The sequence below is a fragment of the Oncorhynchus keta genome, chromosome 34 (assembly GCF_023373465.1).
Source record: "Oncorhynchus keta strain PuntledgeMale-10-30-2019 chromosome 34, Oket_V2, whole genome shotgun sequence".
In the NCBI taxonomy this organism is placed as follows: Eukaryota; Metazoa; Chordata; class Actinopteri; order Salmoniformes; family Salmonidae; genus Oncorhynchus; species Oncorhynchus keta.
The window spans coordinates 1,538,723-1,561,065 of record NC_068454.1 but is presented as its reverse complement, the minus strand read 5'-3'; the positions used below and the strand labels follow the sequence as shown (position 1 = coordinate 1,561,065).

Genomic DNA, 22,343 nt, shown 5'->3' with positions numbered 1-22,343 from the left:
TCCACGTCCCACATCATCCCTCCTCCTCCCCTCCTCCCCATCCCACATCATCCCTCCTCCTCCCCCTCCTCCTCATACCTCCTCCCCATCCCACATCATCCCTCCACATCCCTCCTCCTCCCCCTCCTCCTCATACCTCCTCCCCATCCCACATCATCCCTCCTCCCCCTCCTCCTCATACCTCCTTACCTTTCTTTAAATCGATCTTCAGTCTCTTCCCTCCTTTCTTGCTGGTGAAGCCCACCAGGGTAGAGAAGGTGGGACTCCTCTTCAGGAGTGGGCTGTCACTCTTCTCCTTGGGGACAGGGGATACGCTGACGGGGACAGGGTGGGCGAGATGGGGGGATCCCATTGGTCGGCCCTCTAGGCTGCTGCTGTCCTCAGCCATTCGGGCAGTAGGAGAGTCAGAGGGCTTAAAGGCAGGTTTGATTGAAGGAGGCTCCTTAGAGGAAGTCTTGGGTGTGACTTTGGGACTGCCCGGTTGGTTGAAGAGCTGACCAATCAGGCTCTTCTCGTACCTCTCCCTGTTGGAGACAGGAACTACTTCCAGACGCACCATGGGGGACCGCATAGCATGACGGAACACTTCCTGTGCCCTGGGGAGAACACACCACTCAGAACTGGCAGTCAACCATACTACTGACAACAACATATGGAACTATTCACACTTCCTGCTTTACTCAAGACTTCCTGCTTTACTCAAGACTTTCTGCATTACTCAGACTTCCTGCTTTACTCAAGACTTCCTGCTTCACTCAAGACTTCCTGCTTTACTCAGACTTCCTGCATTACTCAGACTTCCTGCTTTACTCAAGACTTCCTGCTTTACTCAAGACTTACTGCATTACTCAGACTTCCTGCATTACTCAGACTTCCTGCTTTACTCAGACTTCCTGCTTTACTCAAGACTTACTGCATTACTCAGACTTCCTGCTTTACTCAAGACTTTCTGCATTACTCAGACTTCCTGCATTACTCAAGACTTCCTGCTTTACTCAAGACTTCCTGCTTTACTCAGACTTTCTGCATTACTCAGACTTCCTGCATTACTCAGACTTCCTGCTTTACTCAAGACTTCCTGCTTCACTCAAGACTTCCTGCATTACTCAAGACTTCCTGCATTACTCAGACTTCCTGCTTTACTCAAGACTTCCTGCATTACTCAAGACTTCCTGCTTCACTCAATACTTCCTGCATTACTCAAGACTTCCTGCATTACTCAGACTTCCTGCTTTACTCAAGACTTCCTGCTTCACTCAAGACTTCCTGCTTCACTCAAGACTTCCTGCATTACTCAGACTTTCTGCATTACTCAGACTTCCTGCATTACTCAGACTTCCTGCTTTACTCAAGACTTCCTGCATTACTCAGACTTCCTGCTTTACTCAAGACTTCCTGCATTACTCAGACTTCCTGCTTTACTCAAGAATTCCTGCATTACTCAAGACTTCCTGCTTTACTCAAGACTTCCTGCTTTACTCAAGACTTCCTGCATTACTCAAGACTTCCTGCATTACTCAGACTTCCTGCATTACTCAGACTTCCTGCATTACTCAGACTTCCTGCATTACTCAGACTTCCTGCTTTACTCAAGACTTCCTGCATTACTCAGACTTCCTGCTTTACTCAAGACTTCCTGCATTACTCAGACTTCCTGCTTTACTCAAGACTTCCTGCATTACTCAAGACTTCCTGCTTCACTCAAGACTTTCTGCATTACTCAGACTTCCTGCATTACTCAGACTTCCTGCTTCACTCAAGACTTCCTGCATTACTCAAGACTTCCTGCTTCACTCAAGACTTCCTGCTTCACTCAAGACTTCCTGCATTACTCAAGACTTCCTGCATTACTCAAGACTTCCTGCATTACTCAAGACTTCCTGCATTACTCAAGACTTCCTGCATTACTCTTGTATTGAAGTCAACGGAGATTTGGGATACAATTGATATGAACGAGTGACTATATGAAGAAACAAGAGAAACTGCATCTGATAACAGCTATGACACAAGCCAGGCAGTCATGAGAAAGGGAGAGAGGTGTGGTCTAAGGGGGATTAAAAAACACAAACCCTCGACAAGGAGACACACACACAGGGGGACACACAAGGAGACACACACACAGGGGGACACACAAGGAGACACAGACACAGGGGGACACACAAGGAGACACACACACAGGGGGACACACAAGGAGACACACACACAGGGGGACACACAAGGAGACACACACACAGGGGGACACACAAGGAGACACACACACAGGGGGACACACAAGGAGACACACACACAGGGGGACACAAAGGGGGACACAAAGGGACACACACACAGGGGGACACAAAGAGACACACACAAAGGGACACACACACAACGGGACACACAAAGGGGGACACACAAAGGGACACACACAAAGGGGGCCACACAAAGGGACACACACAAAGGGGGACACACAAAGGGACACACACAAAGGGACACACACAAAGGGACACACACACAACGGGACACACAAAGGGGGACACACAAAGGGACACACACAAAGGGACACACACAACGGGACACACAAAGAGACACACACAAAGGGGGCCACACAAAGGGACACACACAAAGGGGGACACACAAAGGGACACACACAAAGGGGGACACACAAAGGGACACACACACAACGGGACACACAAAGGGGGACACACAAAGGGACACACACAAAGGGGGCCACACAAAGGGGGACACATAAAGGGATACACACACAACGGGACACACAAAGGGGGACACACAAAGGGGGACACACAAAGGGGTACACACAAAGGGACACACAAAGGGGGACACACAAAGGGGACACAAAGGGACACACATAGGGACACACACAAAGGGGGACACACAAGGAGACACACACACAGGGGGACACACAAGGAGACACACACACAGGGGGACACAAAGGGGGACACAAAGGGACACACACACAGGGGGACACAAAGAGACACACACAAAGGGACACACACACAACGGGACACACAAAGGGGGACACACAAAGGGACACACACAAAGGGGGCCAAACAAAGGGACACACACAAAGGGGACACACAAAGGGACACACACAAAGGGACACACACAAAGGGACACACACACAACGGGACACACAAAGGGACACACACAAAGGGACACACAGGGACACACACAAAGGGACACACACAACGGGACACACAAAGAGACACACACAAAGGGGGCCACACAAAGGGACACACACAAAGGGGGACACACAAAGGGACACACACAAAGGGGGACACACAAAGGGACACACACACAACGGGACACACAAAGGGGGACACACAAAGGGGGACACACAAAGGGACACACACAAAGGGACACACAAAGGGGGACACACAAAGGGGGACACAAAGGGACACACATAGGGACACACACAAAGGGGGACACACAAAGGGACACACAAAGGGGGCCACACAAAGGGGGGGGACACACAAAGGGGGCCACACAAAGGGGGCCACACAAAGGGACACACACAAAGGGACACACACAAAGGGCCACACAAAGGGACACACAAAGGGACACACACAAAGGGACACACACAAAGGGACACACACAAAGGGACACACACAAAGGGGGACACAAAGGGGGCCCACACAAAGGGACACACAAAGGGGGACACAAAGGGGGACACAAAGGGACACACACAAAGGGGGACACACAAAGGGGGACACAAAGGGGGCCCACACAAAGGGACACACAAAGGGGGACACAAAGGGGGACACAAAGGGACACACACAAAGGGGGACACACAAAGGGGGACACAAAGGGGGACACACAAAGGGGGCCACACAAAGGGGGACACACAAAGGGACACACAAAGGGGGACACACAAAGGGACACACACAAAGGGACACACAAAGGGGGACACACAAAGGGGGACACACAAAGGGGGACACAAAGGGGGACACACAAAGGGGCCAACACACAAAGGGGGACACAAAGGGGGCCCACACAAAGGGACACACAAAGGGACACACAAAGGGGGACACACAAAGGGGGACACACACAAAGGGGGACACAAAGGGGGCCCACACAAAGGGACACACAAAGGGACACACAAAGGGGGACACACAAAGGGGGACACACAAAGGGGGACACACAAAGGGGGCCACACAAAGGGACACACAAAGGGACACACAAAGGGGGACACACAAAGGGGGACACACAAAGGGACACACAAAGGGACACAAAGGGACACACAAAGGGGACACACAAATGGGGACACACAAAGGGGGCCACACAAAGGGGGCCACACAAAGGGGGCCACACAAAGGGGGACACAAAGGGGGCCACACAAAGGGGGACACACAAAGGGGGACACACAAAGGGGGACACAAAGGGGGCCACACAAAGGGGGCCACACAAAGGGGGACACAAAGGGGGCCACACAAAGGGGGACACACAAAGGGGACACACAAAGGGGGACACAAAGGGGACACACAAAGGGGGCCACACAAAGGGGGCCACACAAAGGGACACACAAAGGGGGCCACACAAAGGGACACACACAAAGGGGGACACAAAGGGGGACACACAAATGGGGACACAAAGGGACACACAAAGGGGGCCACACAAAGGGACACACACAAAGGGACACACACAAAGGGCCACACAAAGGGGGCCACACAAAGGGCCACACAAAGGGGGCCACACAAAGGGCCACACAAAGGGGGCCACACAAAGGGACACACAAAGGGACACACAAAGGGACACACACAAAGGCCCCTGCCTGGAATCAAAGAGCGGAGTTGCTTACTGGGTGAAGGATTTGTCCATTAACTCTGTATCATTGATTTTAACAATGCACTCATCGTCCTGGAAGATCCCCTCTCGCTTAGAGCGACTGTTCTCCTCCACACCACGAATGTGCAGGCCCAGAGCCCTGTAGAGAGAGTGACACACAGAGACAGAGAGAGAGACAGAGAGAGACACACAGAGAGAGACACACAGAGAGAGAGAGAGGAGAGGAGAGGAGAGGAGAGGAGAGGAGAGGAGAGGAGAGGAGAGGGGAGGGGAGGGGAGGGGGAGAGGAGAGGGAGAGGAGAGGAGAGGAGAGGAGAGGAGAGGAGAGGAGAGGAGAGGAGAGGAGAGGAGAGGAGAGGAGAGGAGAGGAGAGGAGAGGAGAGGAGAGGAGAGAGAGAGAGAGAGAGAGAGACAGAGAGAGAGAGAGAGAACAGGAAAAACGTTTGCATTTGACAAAAAAAAATCCACACAGGTTATCGCCAAAGAAACATCCCAACAAAAGCTGCAAAATCCCTCAGAAACACAGAGAAAGTTGTGTGAAAGCAGGAGAGAGTAGTAGCTCCCAGACAGATAAAGAGATTCACTCAGTGTCCTCCCTCAGCGTCCTCCCTCAGTGTCCTCCCTCTCCCTCAGTGTCCTCCCTCTCCCTCAGTGTCCTCCCTCTCCCTCAGTGTCCTCCCTCTCCTCAGTGTCCTCCCTCTCCCTCAGCGTCCTCCCTCAGTGTCCTCCCTCTCCCTCAGTGTCCTCCCTCAGTATCCTCCCTCAGTGTCCTCCCTCAGTGTCCTCCCTCAGTGTCCTCACTCTCCCTCAGTGTCCTCCCTCAGCGTCCTCCCTCAGTGTTCTCCCTCTCCCTCAGCGTCCTCCCTCAGCGTCCTCCCTCAGTGTCCTCCCTCTCCCTCAGCGTCCTCCCTCAGTGTCCTCCCTCAGCGTCCTCCCTCTCCCTCAGCGTCCTCCCTCAGCGTCCTCCCTCTCCCTCAGTGTCCTCCCTCAGTGTCCTCCCTCAGCGTCCTCCCTCAGTGTCCTCCCTCAGCGTCCTCCCTTAGTGTCCTCCCTCAGTGTCCTCCCTCTCCCTCAGCGTCCTCCCTCAGTGTCCTCCCTCAGCGTCCTCCCTCAGTGTCCTCCCTCTGCCTCAGCGTCCTCCCTCAGCGTCCTCCCTCAGTGTCCTCCCTCAGCGTCCTCCCTCAGTGTCCTCCCTCAGTGTCCTCCCTCTCCCTCAGTGACCTCCCTCTCCCTCAGTGTCCTCCCTCTGCCTCAGTGTCCTCCCTCTCCCTCAGTGTCCTCCCTCTCCCTCAGTGTCCTCCCTCAGTGTCCTCCCTCAGTGTCCTCCCTCTCCCTCAGTGTCCTCCCTCAGTGTCCTCCCTCTCCCTCAGTGTCCTCCCTCAGTGTCCTCCCTCTCCCTCAGTGTCCTCCCTCTCCCTCAGTGTCCTCCCTCTCCCTCAGTGTCATCCCTCTCCCTCAGTGTCCTCCCTCAGTGTCCTCCCTCAGTGTCCTCCCTCTCCCTCAGTGTCCTCCCTATCCCTCAGCGTCCTCCCTCAGTGTTCTCCCTCAGTGTCCTCCCTCTCCCTCAGTGTCATCCCTCTCCCTCAGTGTCCTCCCTCTCCCTCAGTGTCCTCCCTCTCCCTTAGTGTCATCCCTCTCCCTCAGTGTCCTCCCTCTCCCTCAGTGTCCTCCCTCTCCCTCAGTGTCCTCCCTCTCCCTCAGTGTCAGCCCTCTCCCTCAGTGTCCTCCCTCTCCCTCAGTGTCCTCCCTCTCCCTCAGTGTCCTCCCTCTCACTCAGTGTCCTCCCTCTCCCTCATTGTCCTCCCTCTCCCTCAGTGTCCTCCCTCTCACTCATTGTTCTCTCTCGCTATCTCTGTGTGTCCTTTCTCTCCGTGTCCATTCTCCACCCTCTCTCTCTGTCCTTTCTCTTTTCAGTGTCCACACTCGCGCTTTGAGTGTCCTCTCTCGCTGTCTGCTCTTTCTATCTCTCTCTCTGTGTTCTCTCTCTGCCCTCACGCTCAACACACCACCACCACTACAATAGCACATTTACAATCTGTGGAAACATTACCTATCGCTCTGGCGACTGGCTGGCACAGATAAACAGATAAACAGATAAATGGTATGAGCCAGGGGTGAAGTTAGAAACAGGGATAATGTAAATAGAAGCCCAGTGCATCCTATCCACAAGATGAATCCAATCCGGCTGCCTGACCACCCTGTACGATGGGTTTGGGATAAAGCCATTTACTGAGACTCAATGCCCTGAACACACCGGAGACATAACATGACAACTGTAGGACAGCAGACTGACAGGACAGAATGGAGATGGCTTCGGGAAGATTCTGTTCGGAACGTTGTGTCCTTTATTAAAGAACATTTCCTCCAGACTAGACGAGTGGCAGTCAGGAATGCAGTCACATCTACACTGTCTCTGAACGGAGAAACGTTTATCAGACATCACCATGCTGTCTGTGTCAGGGTTAATACCATGCTGTCTCTGTTAGGGTTAATACCATGCTGTCTCTGTTAGGGTTAATACCATGCTGTCTCTGTCAGGGTTAATACCATGCTGTCTCTGTTAGGGTTAATACCATGCTGTCTCTGTTAGGGTTAATACCATGCTGTCTCTGTTAGGGTTAATACCATGCTGTCTCTGTTAGGGTTAATACCATGCTGTCTCTGTCAGGGTTAATACCATGCTGTCTCTGTCAGGGTTAATACCATGCTGTCTCTGTTAGGGTTAATACCATGCTGTCTCTGTTAGGGTTAATACCATGCTGTCTCTGTCAGGGTTAATACCATGCTGTCTCTGTCAGGGTTAATACCATGTTGTCACTGTCTCTGTCAGGGTTAATACCATGCTGTCTCTGTCAGGGTTAATACCATGCTGTCTCTGTTAGGGTTAATACCATGCTGTCTCTGTTAGGGTTAATACCATGCTGTCACTGTCTCTGTCAGGGTTAATACCATGCTGTCTCTGTCAGGGTTAATACCATGCTGTCTCTGTTAGGGTTAATACCATGCTGTCTCTGTTAGGGTTAATACCATGCTGTCTCTGTCAGGGTTAATACCATGCTGTCTCTGTCAGGGTTAATACCATGCTGTCTCTGTTAGGGTTAATACCATGCTGTCTCTGTTAGGGTTAATACCATGCTGTCTCTGTTAGGGTTAATACAATGCTGTCACTGTCTCTGTCAGGGTTAATACCATGCTGTCTCTGTCAGGGTTAATACCATGCTGTCTCTGTTAGGGTTAATACCATGCTGTCTCTGTTAGGGTTAATACCATGCTGTCTCTGTCAGGGTTAATACCATGCTGTCTCTGTCAGGGTTAATACCATGCTGTCTCTGTTAGGGTTAATACCATGCTGTCTCTGTCAGGGTTAATACCATGCTGTCTCTGTTAGGGTTAATACCATGCTGTCTCTGTCAGGGTTAATACCATGCTGTCTCTGTCAGGGTTAATACCATGCTGTCTCTGTCAGGGTTAATAACATGCTGTCTCTGTCAGGGTTAATACCATGCTGTCTCTGTTAGGGTTAATACCATGCTGTCTCTGTTAGGGTTAATACCATGCTGTCTGTGTCAGGGTTAATACCATGCTGTCTCTGTCAGGGTTAATACCATGCTGTCTCTGTCAGGGTTAATACCATGCTGTCTGTGTCAGGGTTAATACCATGCTGTCTCTGCCAGGGTTAATACCATGCTGTTCCCAATATCTACTATTAAAGGGATGACAGAGAGAGGGATGATGTACTATTAAAGGGATGACAGAGAGGGGGATGATGTACTATTAAAGGGATGACAGAGAGGGGGATGATGTACTGTAAAGGGATGACAGAGAGAGGGATGATGTACTATTAAAGGGATGACAGAGAGAGGGATGATGTACTATTAAAGGGATGACAGAGAGAGGGATGATGTACTATAAAGGGATGACAGAGAGAGGGATGATGTACTATTAAAGGGATGACAGAGAGAGGGATGATGTACTATTAAAGGGATGACAGAGAGAGGGATGATGTACTATAAAGGGATGACAGAGAGAGGGATGATGTACTATAAAGGGATGACAGAGAGAGGGATGATGTACTATAAAGGGATGACAGAGAGGGGGATGATGTACTATTAAAGGGATGACAGAGAGAGGGATGATGTACTATAAAGGGATGCCAGAGAGAGGGATGATGTACTATTAAAGGGATGACAGAGAGGGGGATGATGTACTATTAAAGGGATGACAGAGAGAGGGATGATGTACTATAAAGGGATGACAGAGAGAGGGATGATGTACTATAAAGGGATGACAGAGAGGGGGATGATGTACTATAAAGGGATGACAGAGAGGGATGATGTACTATAAAGGGATGACAGAGAGAGGGATGATGTACTATTAAAGGGATGACAGAGAGGGGGATGATGTACTATTAAAGGGATGACAGAGAGAGGGATGATGTACTATAAAGGGATGACAGAGAGAGGGATGATGTACTATAAAGGGATGACAGAGAGGGGGATGATGTACTATAAAGGGATGACAGAGAGAGGGATGATGTACTATAAAGGGATGACAGAGAGAGGGATGATGTACTATTAAAGGGATGACAGAGAGAGGGATGATGTACTATAAAGGGATGACAGAGAGGGGGATGATGTACTATTAAAGGGAAGACAGAGAGAGGGATGATGTACTATAAAGGGATGCCAGAGAGAGGGATGATGTACTATTAAAGGGATGACAGAGAGGGGGATGATGTACTATTAAAGGGATGACAGAGAGAGGGATGATGTACTATAAAGGGATGACAGAGAGAGGGATGATGTACTATAAAGGGATGACAGAGAGAGGGATGATGTACTATTAAAGGGATGACAGAGAGGGGGATGATGTACTATTAAAGGGATGACAGAGAGAGGGATGATGTACTATAAAGGGATGACAGAGAGGGGGATGATGTACTATAAAGGGATGACAGAGAGAGGGATGATGTACTATAAAGGGATGACAGAGAGAGGGATGATGTACTCACCGTCCACTGAGAGAGGAGACATAAGGAACAACGTGGATCCCCAGCGGACCGTGTTCTCCTGAGATCTCCACTGTCTTGGTCAGGCTGCTGCACACACACACACGCACACGCACGCACACGCACGCACACGCACACGCACACGCACAGAGAGAGAGAGAAGAGAAAAACACACATTATTAGTCGGCAGGACAGACAGATACCATCAATGGTCCTTCTGTAGCTCAGTTGGTAGAGCATGGCGCTTGTAACGCCAGGGTAGTGGGTTCGATCCCCGGGACCACCCATACGTAGAATGTATGCACACATGACTGTAAGTCGCTTTGGATAAAAGCGTCAGCTAAATGGCATATATTATTATTATATTATCAACATAACATAACCCTTCACACTGTAACCAGACCTAACCCTTCACACTGTAATCAGACCTAACCCTTCACACTGTAATCAGACCTAACCCTTCACACTGTAATCAGACCTAACCCTAACCCTTCACACTGTAATCAGACCTAACCCTTCACACTGTAACCAGACCTAACCCTTCACACTGTAACCAGACCTAACCCTTCACACTGTAATCAGACCTAACCCTAACCCTTCACACTGTAATCAGACCTAACCCTTCACACTGTAATCAGACCTAACCCTTCACACTGTAACCAGACTTAACCCTTCACACTGTAATCAGACCTAACCCTTCACACTGTAATCAGACCTAACCCTTCACACTGTAATCAGACCTAACCCTTCACACTGTAATCAGACCTAACCCTTCACACTGTAATCAGACCTAACCCTAACCCTTCACACTGTAATCAGACCTAACCCTAACCCTTCACACTGTAATCAGACCTAACCCTTCACACTGTAACCAGACCTAACCCTTCACACTGTAATCAGACCTAACCCTTCACACTGTAATCAGACCTAACCCTAACCCTTCACACTGTAATCAGACCTAACCCTTCACACTGTAATCAGACCTAACCCTTCACACTGTAACCAGACCTAACCCTTCACACTGTAACCAGACCTAACCCTTCACACTGTAACCAGACCTAACCCTTCACACTGTAATCAGACCTAACCCTTCACACTGTAATCAGACCTAACCCTTCACACTGTAACCAGACCTAACCCTTCACACTGTAATCAGACCTAACCCTTCACACTGTAATCAGACCTAACCCTTCACACTGTAATCAGACCTAACCCTAACCCTTCACACTGTAATCAGACCTAACCCTTCACACTGTAACCAGACCTAACCCTTCACACTGTAATCAGACCTAACCCTTCACACTGTAACCAGACCTAACCCTTCACACTGTAATCAGACCTAACCCTAACCCTTCACACTGTAATCAGACCTAACCCTTCACACTGTAATCAGACCTAACCCTTCACACTGTAACCAGACCTAACCCTTCACACTGTAATCAGACCTAACCCTTCACACTGTAATCAGACCTAACCCTTCACACTGTAATCAGACCTAACCCTTCACACTGTAATCAGACCTAACCCTTCACACTGTAATCAGACCTAACCCTAACCCTTCACACTGTAATCAGACCTAACCCTAACCCTTCACACTGTAATCAGACCTAACCCTTCACACTGTAACCAGACCTAACCCTTCACACTGTAATCAGACCTAACCCTTCACACTGTAATCAGACCTAACCCTAACCCTTCACACTGTAATCAGACCTAACCCTTCACACTGTAATCAGACCTAACCCTTCACACTGTAACCAGACCTAACCCTTCACACTGTAACCAGACCTAACCCTTCACACTGTAACCAGACCTAACCCTTCACACTGTAATCAGACCTAACCCTTCACACTGTAATCAGACCTAACCCTTCACACTGTAACCAGACCTAACCCTAACCCTTCACACTGTAATCAGACCTAACCCTAACCCTTCACACTGTAACCAGACCTAACCCTAACCCTTCACACTGTAATCAGACCTAACCCTTCACACTGTAATCAGACCTAACCCTTCACACTGTAATCAGACCTAACCCTTCACACTGTAACCAGACCTAACCCTTCACACTGTAATCAGACCTAACCCTTCACACTGTAATCAGACCTAACCCTTCACACTGTAATCAGACCTAACCCTTCACACTGTAATCAGACCTAACCCTTCACACTGTAACCAGACCTAACCCTTCACACTGTAATCAGACCTAACCCTTCACACTGTAACCAGACCTAACCCTTCACACTGTAATCAGACCTAACCCTTCACACTGTAACCAGACCTAACCCTTCACACTGTAATCAGACCTAACCCTTCACACTGTAATCAGACCTAACCCTTCACACTGTAACCAGACCTAACCCTAACCCTTCACACTGTAATCAGACCTAACCCTAACCCTTCACACTGTAACCAGACCTAACCCTTCACACTGTAATCAGACCTAACCCTAACCCTTCACACTGTAATCAGACCTAACCCTTCACACTGTAATCAGACCTAACCCTTCACACTGTAACCAGACCTAACCCTTCACACTGTAACCAGACCTAACCCTTCACACTCAGACCTAACCCTTCACACTGTAATCAGACCTAACCCTAACCCTTCACACTGTAATCAAACCTAACCCTTCACACTGTAATCAGACCTAACCCTTCACACTGTAATCAGACCTAACCCTTCACACTGTAATCAGACCTACCCCTTCACACTGTAACCAGACCTAACCCTTCACACTGTAACCAGACCTAACCCTTCACACTGTAATCAGACCTAACCCTTCACACTGTAATCAGACCTAACCCTTCACACTGTAACCAGACCTAACCCTTCACACTGTAACCAGACCTAACCCTTCACACTGTAATCAAACCTAACCCTTCACACTGTAATCAGACCTAACCCTTCACACTGTAATCAGACCTAACCCTTCACACTAACCCTTCACACTGTAACCAGACCTAACCCTTCACACTGTAATCAGACCTAACCCTTCACACTGTAATCAGACCTAACCTAACCCTTCACACTGTAATCAGACCTAACCCTTCACACTGTAACCAGACCTAACCCTTCACACTGTAACCAGACCTAACCCTTCACACTGTAATCAGACCTAACCCTAACCCTTCACACTGTAATCAGACCTAACCCTTCACACTGTAATCAGACCTAACCCTTCACACTGTAACCAGACCTAACACTTCACACTGTAATCAGACCTAACCCTTCACACTGTAATCAGACCTAACCCTTCACACTGTAATCAGACCTAACCCTTCACACTGTAATCAGACCTAACCCTTCACACTGTAATCAGACCTAACCCTAACCCTTCACACTGTAATCAGACCTAACCCTAACCCTTCACACTGTAATCAGACCTAACCCTTCACACTGTAACCAGACCTAACCCTTCACACTGTAATCAGACCTAACCCTTCACACTGTAATCAGACCTAACCCTAACCCTTCACACTGTAATCAGACCTAACCCTTCACACTGTAATCAGACCTAACCCTTCACACTGTAACCAGACCTAACCCTTCACACTGTAACCAGACCTAACCCTTCACACTGTAACCAGACCTAACCCTTCACACTGTAATCAGACCTAACCCTTCACACTGTAATCAGACCTAACCCTTCACACTGTAACCAGACCTAACCCTTCACACTGTAATCAGACCTAACCCTTCACACTGTAATCAGACCTAACCCTTCACACTGTAATCAGACCTAACCCTAACCCTTCACACTGTAATCAGACCTAACCCTTCACACTGTAACCAGACCTAACCCTTCACACTGTAATCAGACCTAACCCTTCACACTGTAACCAGACCTAACCCTTCACACTGTAATCAGACCTAACCCTAACCCTTCACACTGTAATCAGACCTAACCCTTCACACTGTAATCAGACCTAACCCTTCACACTGTAACCAGACCTAACCCTTCACACTGTAATCAGACCTAACCCTTCACACTGTAATCAGACCTAACCCTTCACACTGTAATCAGACCTAACCCTTCACACTGTAATCAGACCTAACCCTTCACACTGTAATCAGACCTAACCCTAACCCTTCACACTGTAATCAGACCTAACCCTAACCCTTCACACTGTAATCAGACCTAACCCTTCACACTGTAACCAGACCTAACCCTTCACACTGTAATCAGACCTAACCCTTCACACTGTAATCAGACCTAACCCTAACCCTTCACACTGTAATCAGACCTAACCCTTCACACTGTAATCAGACCTAACCCTTCACACTGTAACCAGACCTAACCCTTCACACTGTAATCAGACCTAACCCTTCACACTGTAATCAGACCTAACCCTTCACACTGTAATCAGACCTAACCCTAACCCTTCACACTGTAATCAGACCTAACCCTTCACACTGTAACCAGACCTAACCCTAACCCTTCACACTGTAATCAGACCTAACCCTAACCCTTCACACTGTAACCAGACCTAACCCTAACCCTTCACACTGTAATCAGACCTAACCCTTCACACTGTAATCAGACCTAACCCTTCACACTGTAATCAGACCTAACCCTTCACACTGTAATCAGACCTAACCCTTCACACTGTAATCAGACCTAACCCTTCACACTGTAACCAGACCTAACCCTTCACACTGTAATCAGACCCTTCCCTAACCCTTCACACTGTAACCAGACCTAACCCTTCACACTGTAATCAGACCTAACCCTTCACACTGTAACCAGACCTAACCCTTCACACTGTAATCAGACCTAACCCTTCACACTGTAATCAGACCTAACCCTTCACACTGTAATCAGACCTAACCCTAACCCTTCACACTGTAATCAGACCTAACCCTAACCCTTCACACTGTAACCAGACCTAACCCTTCACACTGTAATCAGACCTAACCCTAACCCTTCACACTGTAATCAGACCTAACCCTTCACACTGTAATCAGACCTAACCCTTCACACTGTAACCAGACCTAACCCTTCACACTGTAACCAGACCTAACCCTTCACACTGTAATCAGACCTAACCCTTCACACTGTAATCAGACCTAACCCTAACCCTTCACACTGTAATCAAACCTAACCCTTCACACTGTAATCAGACCTAACCCTTCACACTGTAATCAGACCTAACCCTTCACACTGTAATCAGACCTACCCCTTCACACTGTAACCAGACCTAACCCTTCACACTGTAACCAGACCTAACCCTTCACACTGTAATCAGACCTAACCCTTCACACTGTAATCAGACCTAACCCTTCACACTGTAACCAGACCTAACCCTTCACACTGTAACCAGACCTAACCCTTCACACTGTAATCAAACCTAACCCTTCACACTGTAATCAGACCTAACCCTTCACACTGTAATCAGACCTAACCCTTCACACTGTAACCAGACCTAACCCTTCACACTGTAATCAGACCTAACCCTTCACACTGTAACCAGACCTAACCCTTCACACTGTAATCAGACCTAACCCTAACCCTTCACACTGTAATCAGACCTAACCCTAAACCTTCACACTGTAATCAGACCTAACCCTTCACACTGTAATCAGACCTAACCCTAACCCTTCACACTGTAATCAGACCTAACCCTTCACACTGTAACCAGACCTAACCCTTCACACTGTAATCAGACCTAACCCTAACCCTTCACACTGTAATCAGACCTAACCCTTCACACTGTAATCAGACCTAACCCTTCACACTGTAATCAGACCTAACCCATCACACTGTAATCAGACCTAACCCTTCACACTGTAACCAGACCTAACCCTTCACACTGTAATCAGACCTAACCCTAACCCTTCACACTGTAATCAGACCTAACCCTTCACACTGTAATCAGACCTAACCCTTCACACTGTAATCAGACCTAACCCTTCACACTGTAATCAGACCTAACCCTTCACACTGTAACCAGACCTAACCCTTCACACTGTAATCAGACCTAACCCTTCACACTGTAACCAGACCTAACCCTTCACACTGTAATCAGACCTAACCCTAACCCTTCACACTGTAATCAGACCTAACCCTTCACACTGTAACCAGACCTAACCCTTCACACTGTAACCAGACCTAACCCTTCACACTGTAACCAGACCTAACCCTTCACACTGTAACCAGACCTAACCCTTCACACTGTAATCAGACCTAACCCTAACCCTTCACACTGTAATCAAACCTAACCCTTCACACTGTAATCAGACCTAACCCTTCACACTGTAATAAGACCTAACCCTTCACACTGTAATCAGACCTAACCCTTCACACTGTAATCAGACCTAACCCTTCTAGTGCTGAGCTATTTTCATTTAATCTTTATTTAACTAGGCCCATATTGGGTCATCAATAGAACAACAGAAATTACTACGAAATAAAACTATATTTCAGTTGTATATGACTTTATTTTTTTTTTCTAATGACTGCCTTGCCTGGTTCTCCAACTACTTTGCAGACAGAGTTCAGTGTGTCAAATCATGTTGTCCGATCCTCTGGCAGTCTCTATGGGGGTGCCACAGGGTTCAATTCTCGGGCCGACTCTTTTCTCTGTATATATCAATGATGTTGCTCTTGCTGCGGGCGATTCCATGATCCACCTCTACGCAGACGACACCATTCTGTATACTTTCGGCCCGTCATTGGACACTGTGCTATCAAACCTCCAAACGAGCTTCAATGCCATACAGCACTCCTTCCGTGGCCTCCAACTGCTCTTAAACGCTAGTAAAACCAAATGCATGCTTTTCAACCGTTCGCTGCCTGCACCCGCACGCCTGACCAGCATCACCACCCTGGATGGTTCCGAACTTGAATATGTGGACATCTATAAGTACCTAGGTGTCTGGCTAGACTGTAAACTCTCCTTCCAGACTCATATCAAACATCTCCAATCGAAAATCAAATCTAGAGTCGGCTTTCTATTCCACAACAAAGCCTCCTTCACTCACGCCGCCCAACTTACCCTCGTAAAACTGACTATCCTACCGATCCTCGACTTTGGCGATGTCATTTAGAAAATAGCTTCCAACACTCTACTCAGCAAACTGGATGCAGTTTATCACAGTGCCATCCGTTTTGTCACTAAAGCACCTTATACTACCCACCACCGCGACCTGTATGCTCTAGTCGGCTGGCCCTCGCTACATATTTGTCGCTACATATTTGTCCATGCTAGGTAAAGCTCCGCCTTATCTCAGTTCACTGGTCACGATGGCAACACCCATCCGTAGCACGCGCTCCAGCAGGTGTATCTCACTGATCATCCCTAAAGCCAACACCTCATTTGGCCGCCTTTCTTTCCAGTTCTCTGCTGCCTGTGACTGGAATGAACGCGACATGCATCAAGCCACACCCATCTCATTAGTGGTGGTCAGATAAGAGACATTATGTTAGACTCATTTGTAATTGACTGTCATAGCCCCAAATAAAAAAGTTTACTTTGGCTGTTAATTACATTAAAAAATATAAATATTTTAAAAAAAACAGCAAGAGAGGGACAGACAGACAGACAGACAGACAGACAGACAGACAGACAGACAGAGCGAAAGGGAGAGGGAGAGAGACAGATGGAGACAGAGAGAGAAAAGCGAGAGAGAGAGAGAGAAAAAAAGGGAGAGAGAACAGGAGAGAGAGAAAGCAAGAGCGAGAGCAGAGAGAGAGAGAAAGAAGAGAGAGAGAGAGAGAGAGAGAGAGAGAGAGAGAGAGAGAGAGAGAGAGAGAGAGAGAGAGAAGGGGAGTGTGAGAGAAGGAGATACATGTCCAGACAGCCTGGAGAGGCTAGCTGTGGAACAAACAGAAACCAGTTCAGGTAGAGTGGGCACAGCAGGGCAGACATCTGAAGAGCAACTTCATCAACTCTCCACAAGTTGCAATTCATGCAGAGACGGAACAAAACAACAAATATCAAAGAGCAGCCTCTCCTCTAGGAGAGAGGGGAAGGGAGGGAGACGGGGAAGGGAGGGAGACGGGGAAGGGAGGGAGACGGGGAAGGAGGGCAGATGAGAGAGACAATTAATTAGGAAGGACTAATGAATACCACACGCATTAATATCAAAGAGGAAAAAAATCCATCCACTCTCCCCTCCCTCCCTCCTCTTCTAGCTTCTCTCCATCCCTCCCTCCTCTTCTAGCTTCTCTCCATCCCCCTCTCCTCTCTCCCTCCCTCCTCTTCTAGCTTCTCTCCATCCCCCTCTCCTCTCTCCCTCCCTCCCTCCTCTTCTAGCTTCTCTCCATCCCCCTCTCCTCTCTCCCTCCCTCCTCTTCTAGCTTCTCTCCATCCCCCTCTCTCTCTCCCTCCCTCCCTCCTCTTCTAGCTTCTCTCCATCCCCCTCTCCTCTCTCCCTCCCTCCCTCCTCTTCTAGCTTCTCTCCATCCCCCTCTCCTCTCTCCCTCCCTCCCTCCTCTTCTAGCTTCTCTCCATCCCCCTCTCCTCCCTCCCTCCCCCCCCTCCCCCCTCCCTCCTCTTCTAGCTTCTCTCCATCCCCCTCTCCCTCTCCCTCCCTCCCTCCTCTTCTAGCTTCTCTCCATCCCCCTCTCCTCTCTCCCTCCCTCCTCTTCTAGCTTCTCTCCATCCCCTCTCCTCTCTCCCTCCCTCCTCTTCTAGCTTCTCTCCATCCCCCTCTCCCTCTCCCTCCCTCCCTCCTCTTCTAGCTTCTCTCCATCCCCTCTCTCTCTCTCTCCCTCCCTCCTCTTCTAGCTTCTCTCCATCCCCCTCTCCTCTCTCCCTCCCTCCCTCCCTCCCCCTCTCCATCCCCCCCCTCCCTCCCTCCTCTTCTAGCTTCTCTCCATCCCCCTCTCCTCTCTCCCTCCCTCCCTCCCTCCCCCCCACTCCACTCTCCCCTCCCTCCCTCCTCTTCTAGCTTCTCTCCATCCCCCTCTCCTCTCTCCCTCCCTCCCCCTCTCCACTCTCCCCTCCCTCCCTCCTCTTCTAGCTTCTCTCCATCCCCTGATTGTGCTCTCTCAGAAGACAGAGAGAAGAGGAGGGGGAGGGAGGGAGGGAGGGAGGGAGGGAGAGAGGAGAGGGGGACAGAGATGTATTCATATATACACAGATGAGATGAGGGTTGGAGATGGGTTGAGTAGAGTAACAGGGGAGGGGGATGTGATCATTATACCAGAACTACAGGGGAGGGGGTTGTGATCATTATACCAGAACTACAGGGGAGGGGATGTGATCATTATACCAGAACTACAGGGGAGGGGATGTGATCATTATACCAGAACTACAGGGGAGGGGATGTGATCATTATACCAGAACTACAGGGAAGGGGATGTGATCATTATACCAGAACTACAGGGGAGGGGGATGTGATCATTCTACCAGAACTACAGGGGAGGGGATGTGATCATTATACCAGAACTACAGGGAGGGGTTGTGATCATTATACCAGAACTACAGGGGAGGGGTTGTGATCATTATACCAGAACTACAGGGGAGGGGATGTGATCATTATACCAGAACTACAGGGGAGGGATGTGATCATTATACCAAAACTACAGGGAGGGGATGTGATCATTCTACCAGAACTACAGGGGAGGGGATGTGATCATTATACCAGAACTACAGGGGAGGGGATGTGATCATTATACCAGAACTACAGGGGAGGGGGTTGTGATCATTATACCAGAACTACAGGGGAGGGGTTGTGATCATTATACCAGAACTACAGGGGAGGGGTTGTGATCATTATACCAGAACTACAGGGGAAGGGGATGTGATCATTATACCAGAACTACAGGGGAGGGGGATGTGATCATTATACCAGAACTACAGGGGAGGGGATGTGATCATTATACCATAACTACAGAGGAGGGGATGTGATCATTATACCAGAACTACAGGGGAGGGGGATGTGATCAATATACCAGAACTACAGGGGAGGGGGATGTGATCATTATACCAGAACTACAGGGGAGGGGTTGTGATCATTATACCAGAACTACAGGGGAGGGGAATGTGATCATTATACCAGAACTACAGGGGAGGGGGATGTGATCAATATACCAGAACTACAGGGGAGGGGGATGTGATCATTCTACCAGAACTACAGGGGAGGGGGTTGTGATCATTATACCAGAACTACAGGGGAGGGGGTTGTGATCATTATACCAGAACTACAGGGGAGGGGTTGTGATCATTATACCAGAACTACAGGGGAGGGGATGTGATCATTATACCAGAACTACAGGGGAGGGGATGTGATCATTATACCAAAACTACAGGGGAGGGGATGTGATCATTATACCAGAACTACAGGGGAGGGGATGTGATCATTATACCAGAACTACAGGGGAGGGGATGTGATCATTATACCCAACACCAGAACTACAGGGGAGGGGAATGTGATCATTATACCAGAACTACAGGGGAGGGGTTGTGATCATTATACCAGAACTACAGGGGAGGGGAATGTGATCATTATACCAGAACTACAGGGGAGGGGTTGTGATCATTATACCAGAACTACAGGGGAGGGGATGTGATCATTATACCAGAACTACAGGGGACTAATGTCATTACACCAGAACTACAACAGACTAGAGAGACAGACAGAGAGAGAGACAGACAGAGAGACAGACAGAGAGAGATCCAGACAGAGAGACAGACAGAGAGACAGAGAGAGAGAGAGAGAGAGAGAGATCCAGACAGAGAGAGACAGACAGAGAGACAGACAGAGAGACAGAGAGAGAGACAGTTAGAGAGAGAGAGAGAGAGAGAGATCCAGTTAGAGAGAGACAGAGAGACAGAGAGACAGAGAGAGATCCAGTTAGAGACAGAGACAGAGAGAGATCCAGTTCGAGAGAGAGAGCTAAAGTGTGTACAGGTAACTGCTAATATTTAACCCGACTGCATCCCAAATGGCATATACTGTAGGGCCCTGGTCTAAAGTAGTGCACTATACAGGGCCCTGGTCTAAAGTAGTGGGACGTGATGTGTCTGTGTGTATGTGTGGGCTCCCTGCCCGTCTCTCATCCCTCGCTCCCTGCCGGTCTCTCTCATCCCTCACTCCCTGCCCGTCTCTCATCCCTCGCTCCCTGCCCGTCTCTCTCATCCCTCGCTCTCTGCCCGTCTCTCATCCCTCGCTCCCTGCCCGTCTCTCTCATCCCTCACTCCCTGCCCGTCTCTCTCATCCCTCGCTCCCTGCCCGTCTCTCATCCCTCGCTCCCTGCCCGTTCTCTCATCCCTCGTTCCCTGCCCGTCTCTCTCATCCCTCGCTCCATGCCCGTCTCTCATCCCTCGCTCCCTGCCCGTCTCTCATCCCTCGCTCCCTGCCCGTCTCTCATCCCCCGCGCCCTGCCCCTCTCTCATCCCTCGCTCCCTGCCCGTCTCTCATCCCCCGCTCCCTGCCCGTCTCTCATCCCTCGCTCCCTGCCCGTCTCTCATCCCCGCGCCCTGCCCGTCTCTCATCCCTCGCTCCCTGCCCATCTCTCATCCCTCGCTCCCTGCCCGTCTCTCTCATCCCCCGCGCCCTGCCCGTCTCTCATCCCTCGCTCCCTGCCCGTCTCTCATCCCTCGCTCCCTGCCAGTCTCTTATCCCCCGCTCCCTGCCCGTCTCTCATCCCTCGCTCCCTGCCTGTCTCTCTCATCCCTTGCTCCCTGCCCGTCTCTCATCCCTCGCTCCCTGCCCGTCTCTCATCCCTCGCTCCCTGCCCGTCTCTCATCCCTCGCTCCCTGCCCGTCTCTCATCCCTCGCTCCCTGCCCGTCTCTCTCATCCCTCGCTCCCTGCCCGTCTCTCATCCCTCGCTCCCTGCCCGTCTCTCATCCCTCGCTCCCTGCCCGTCTCTCATCCCTCGCTCCCTGCCCGTCTCTCATCCCTCGCTCCCTGCCCGTATCTCTCATCCCTCGCTCCCTGCCCGTCTCTCATCCCTCGCTCCCTGCCCGTCTCTCATCCCCCGCTCCCTGCCCGTCTCTCATCCCCCGCGCCCTGCCCGTCTCTCATCCCTCGCTCCCTGCACGTCTCTCTCATCCCTCGCTCCCTGCCCGTCTCTCATCCCCGCGCCCTGCCCGTCTCTCATCCCTCGCTCCCTGCACGTCTCTCTCATCCCCGCGCCCTGCCCGTCTCTCATCCCTCGCTCCCTGCCCGTCTCTCATCCCTCGCGCCCTGCCCGTCTCTCATCCCTCGCTCCCTGCCCGTATCTTTCATCCCTCGCTCCCTGCCCGTCTCTCATCCCTCGCTCCCTGCCCGTATCTTTCATCCCCCGCGCCCTGCCTGTCTCTCATCCTGTCATTCTGTCTGTATGTTTAAATAACAGTCCACTACTGGACTAGTGATGTGTGACCAGCTAGTAGACGCAATATTGGATCAAGATCTACGACTAGTATGGCTAGTATGAACACACTCACCGTAAGTCGCTCTGGATAAGGGCACATGCTAAATGTTTTGGTTTTTTTAACGTTTCTAAATATAAAAAATCACTTGATATGCAAATTTGGCTCAGCCTTGATCTCATTGGAGAGCAGAGCTTCATGCTGAATTATAATACATAGTTAATTATATAGGACAGAAAATGGAACA

General features: G+C 49.8%; 1 protein-coding gene across 5 annotated transcripts in view; it reads right to left on the bottom strand.

The window, feature by feature from the left end:
• Positions 1-22,343, bottom strand: part of LOC118381802 (partitioning defective 3 homolog B-like) — a 414,310-nt gene that overhangs the window by 195,073 nt on the left and 196,894 nt on the right. For 4 of the 5 annotated variants that reach the window (XM_052492715.1, XM_052492714.1, XM_052492712.1 and 1 more), the window contains 3 exons: positions 9,794-9,880; positions 4,796-4,921; positions 190-596 (listed from right to left, as the gene is read on the bottom strand). In XM_052492715.1, the coding sequence (XP_052348675.1) occupies positions 190-596; positions 4,796-4,921; positions 9,794-9,880 (620 nt within the window). The remainder of the gene's footprint in view (positions 1-189; positions 597-4,795; positions 4,922-9,793; positions 9,881-22,343) is intronic. The other variant, XM_052492713.1, reaches the window with a different exon arrangement.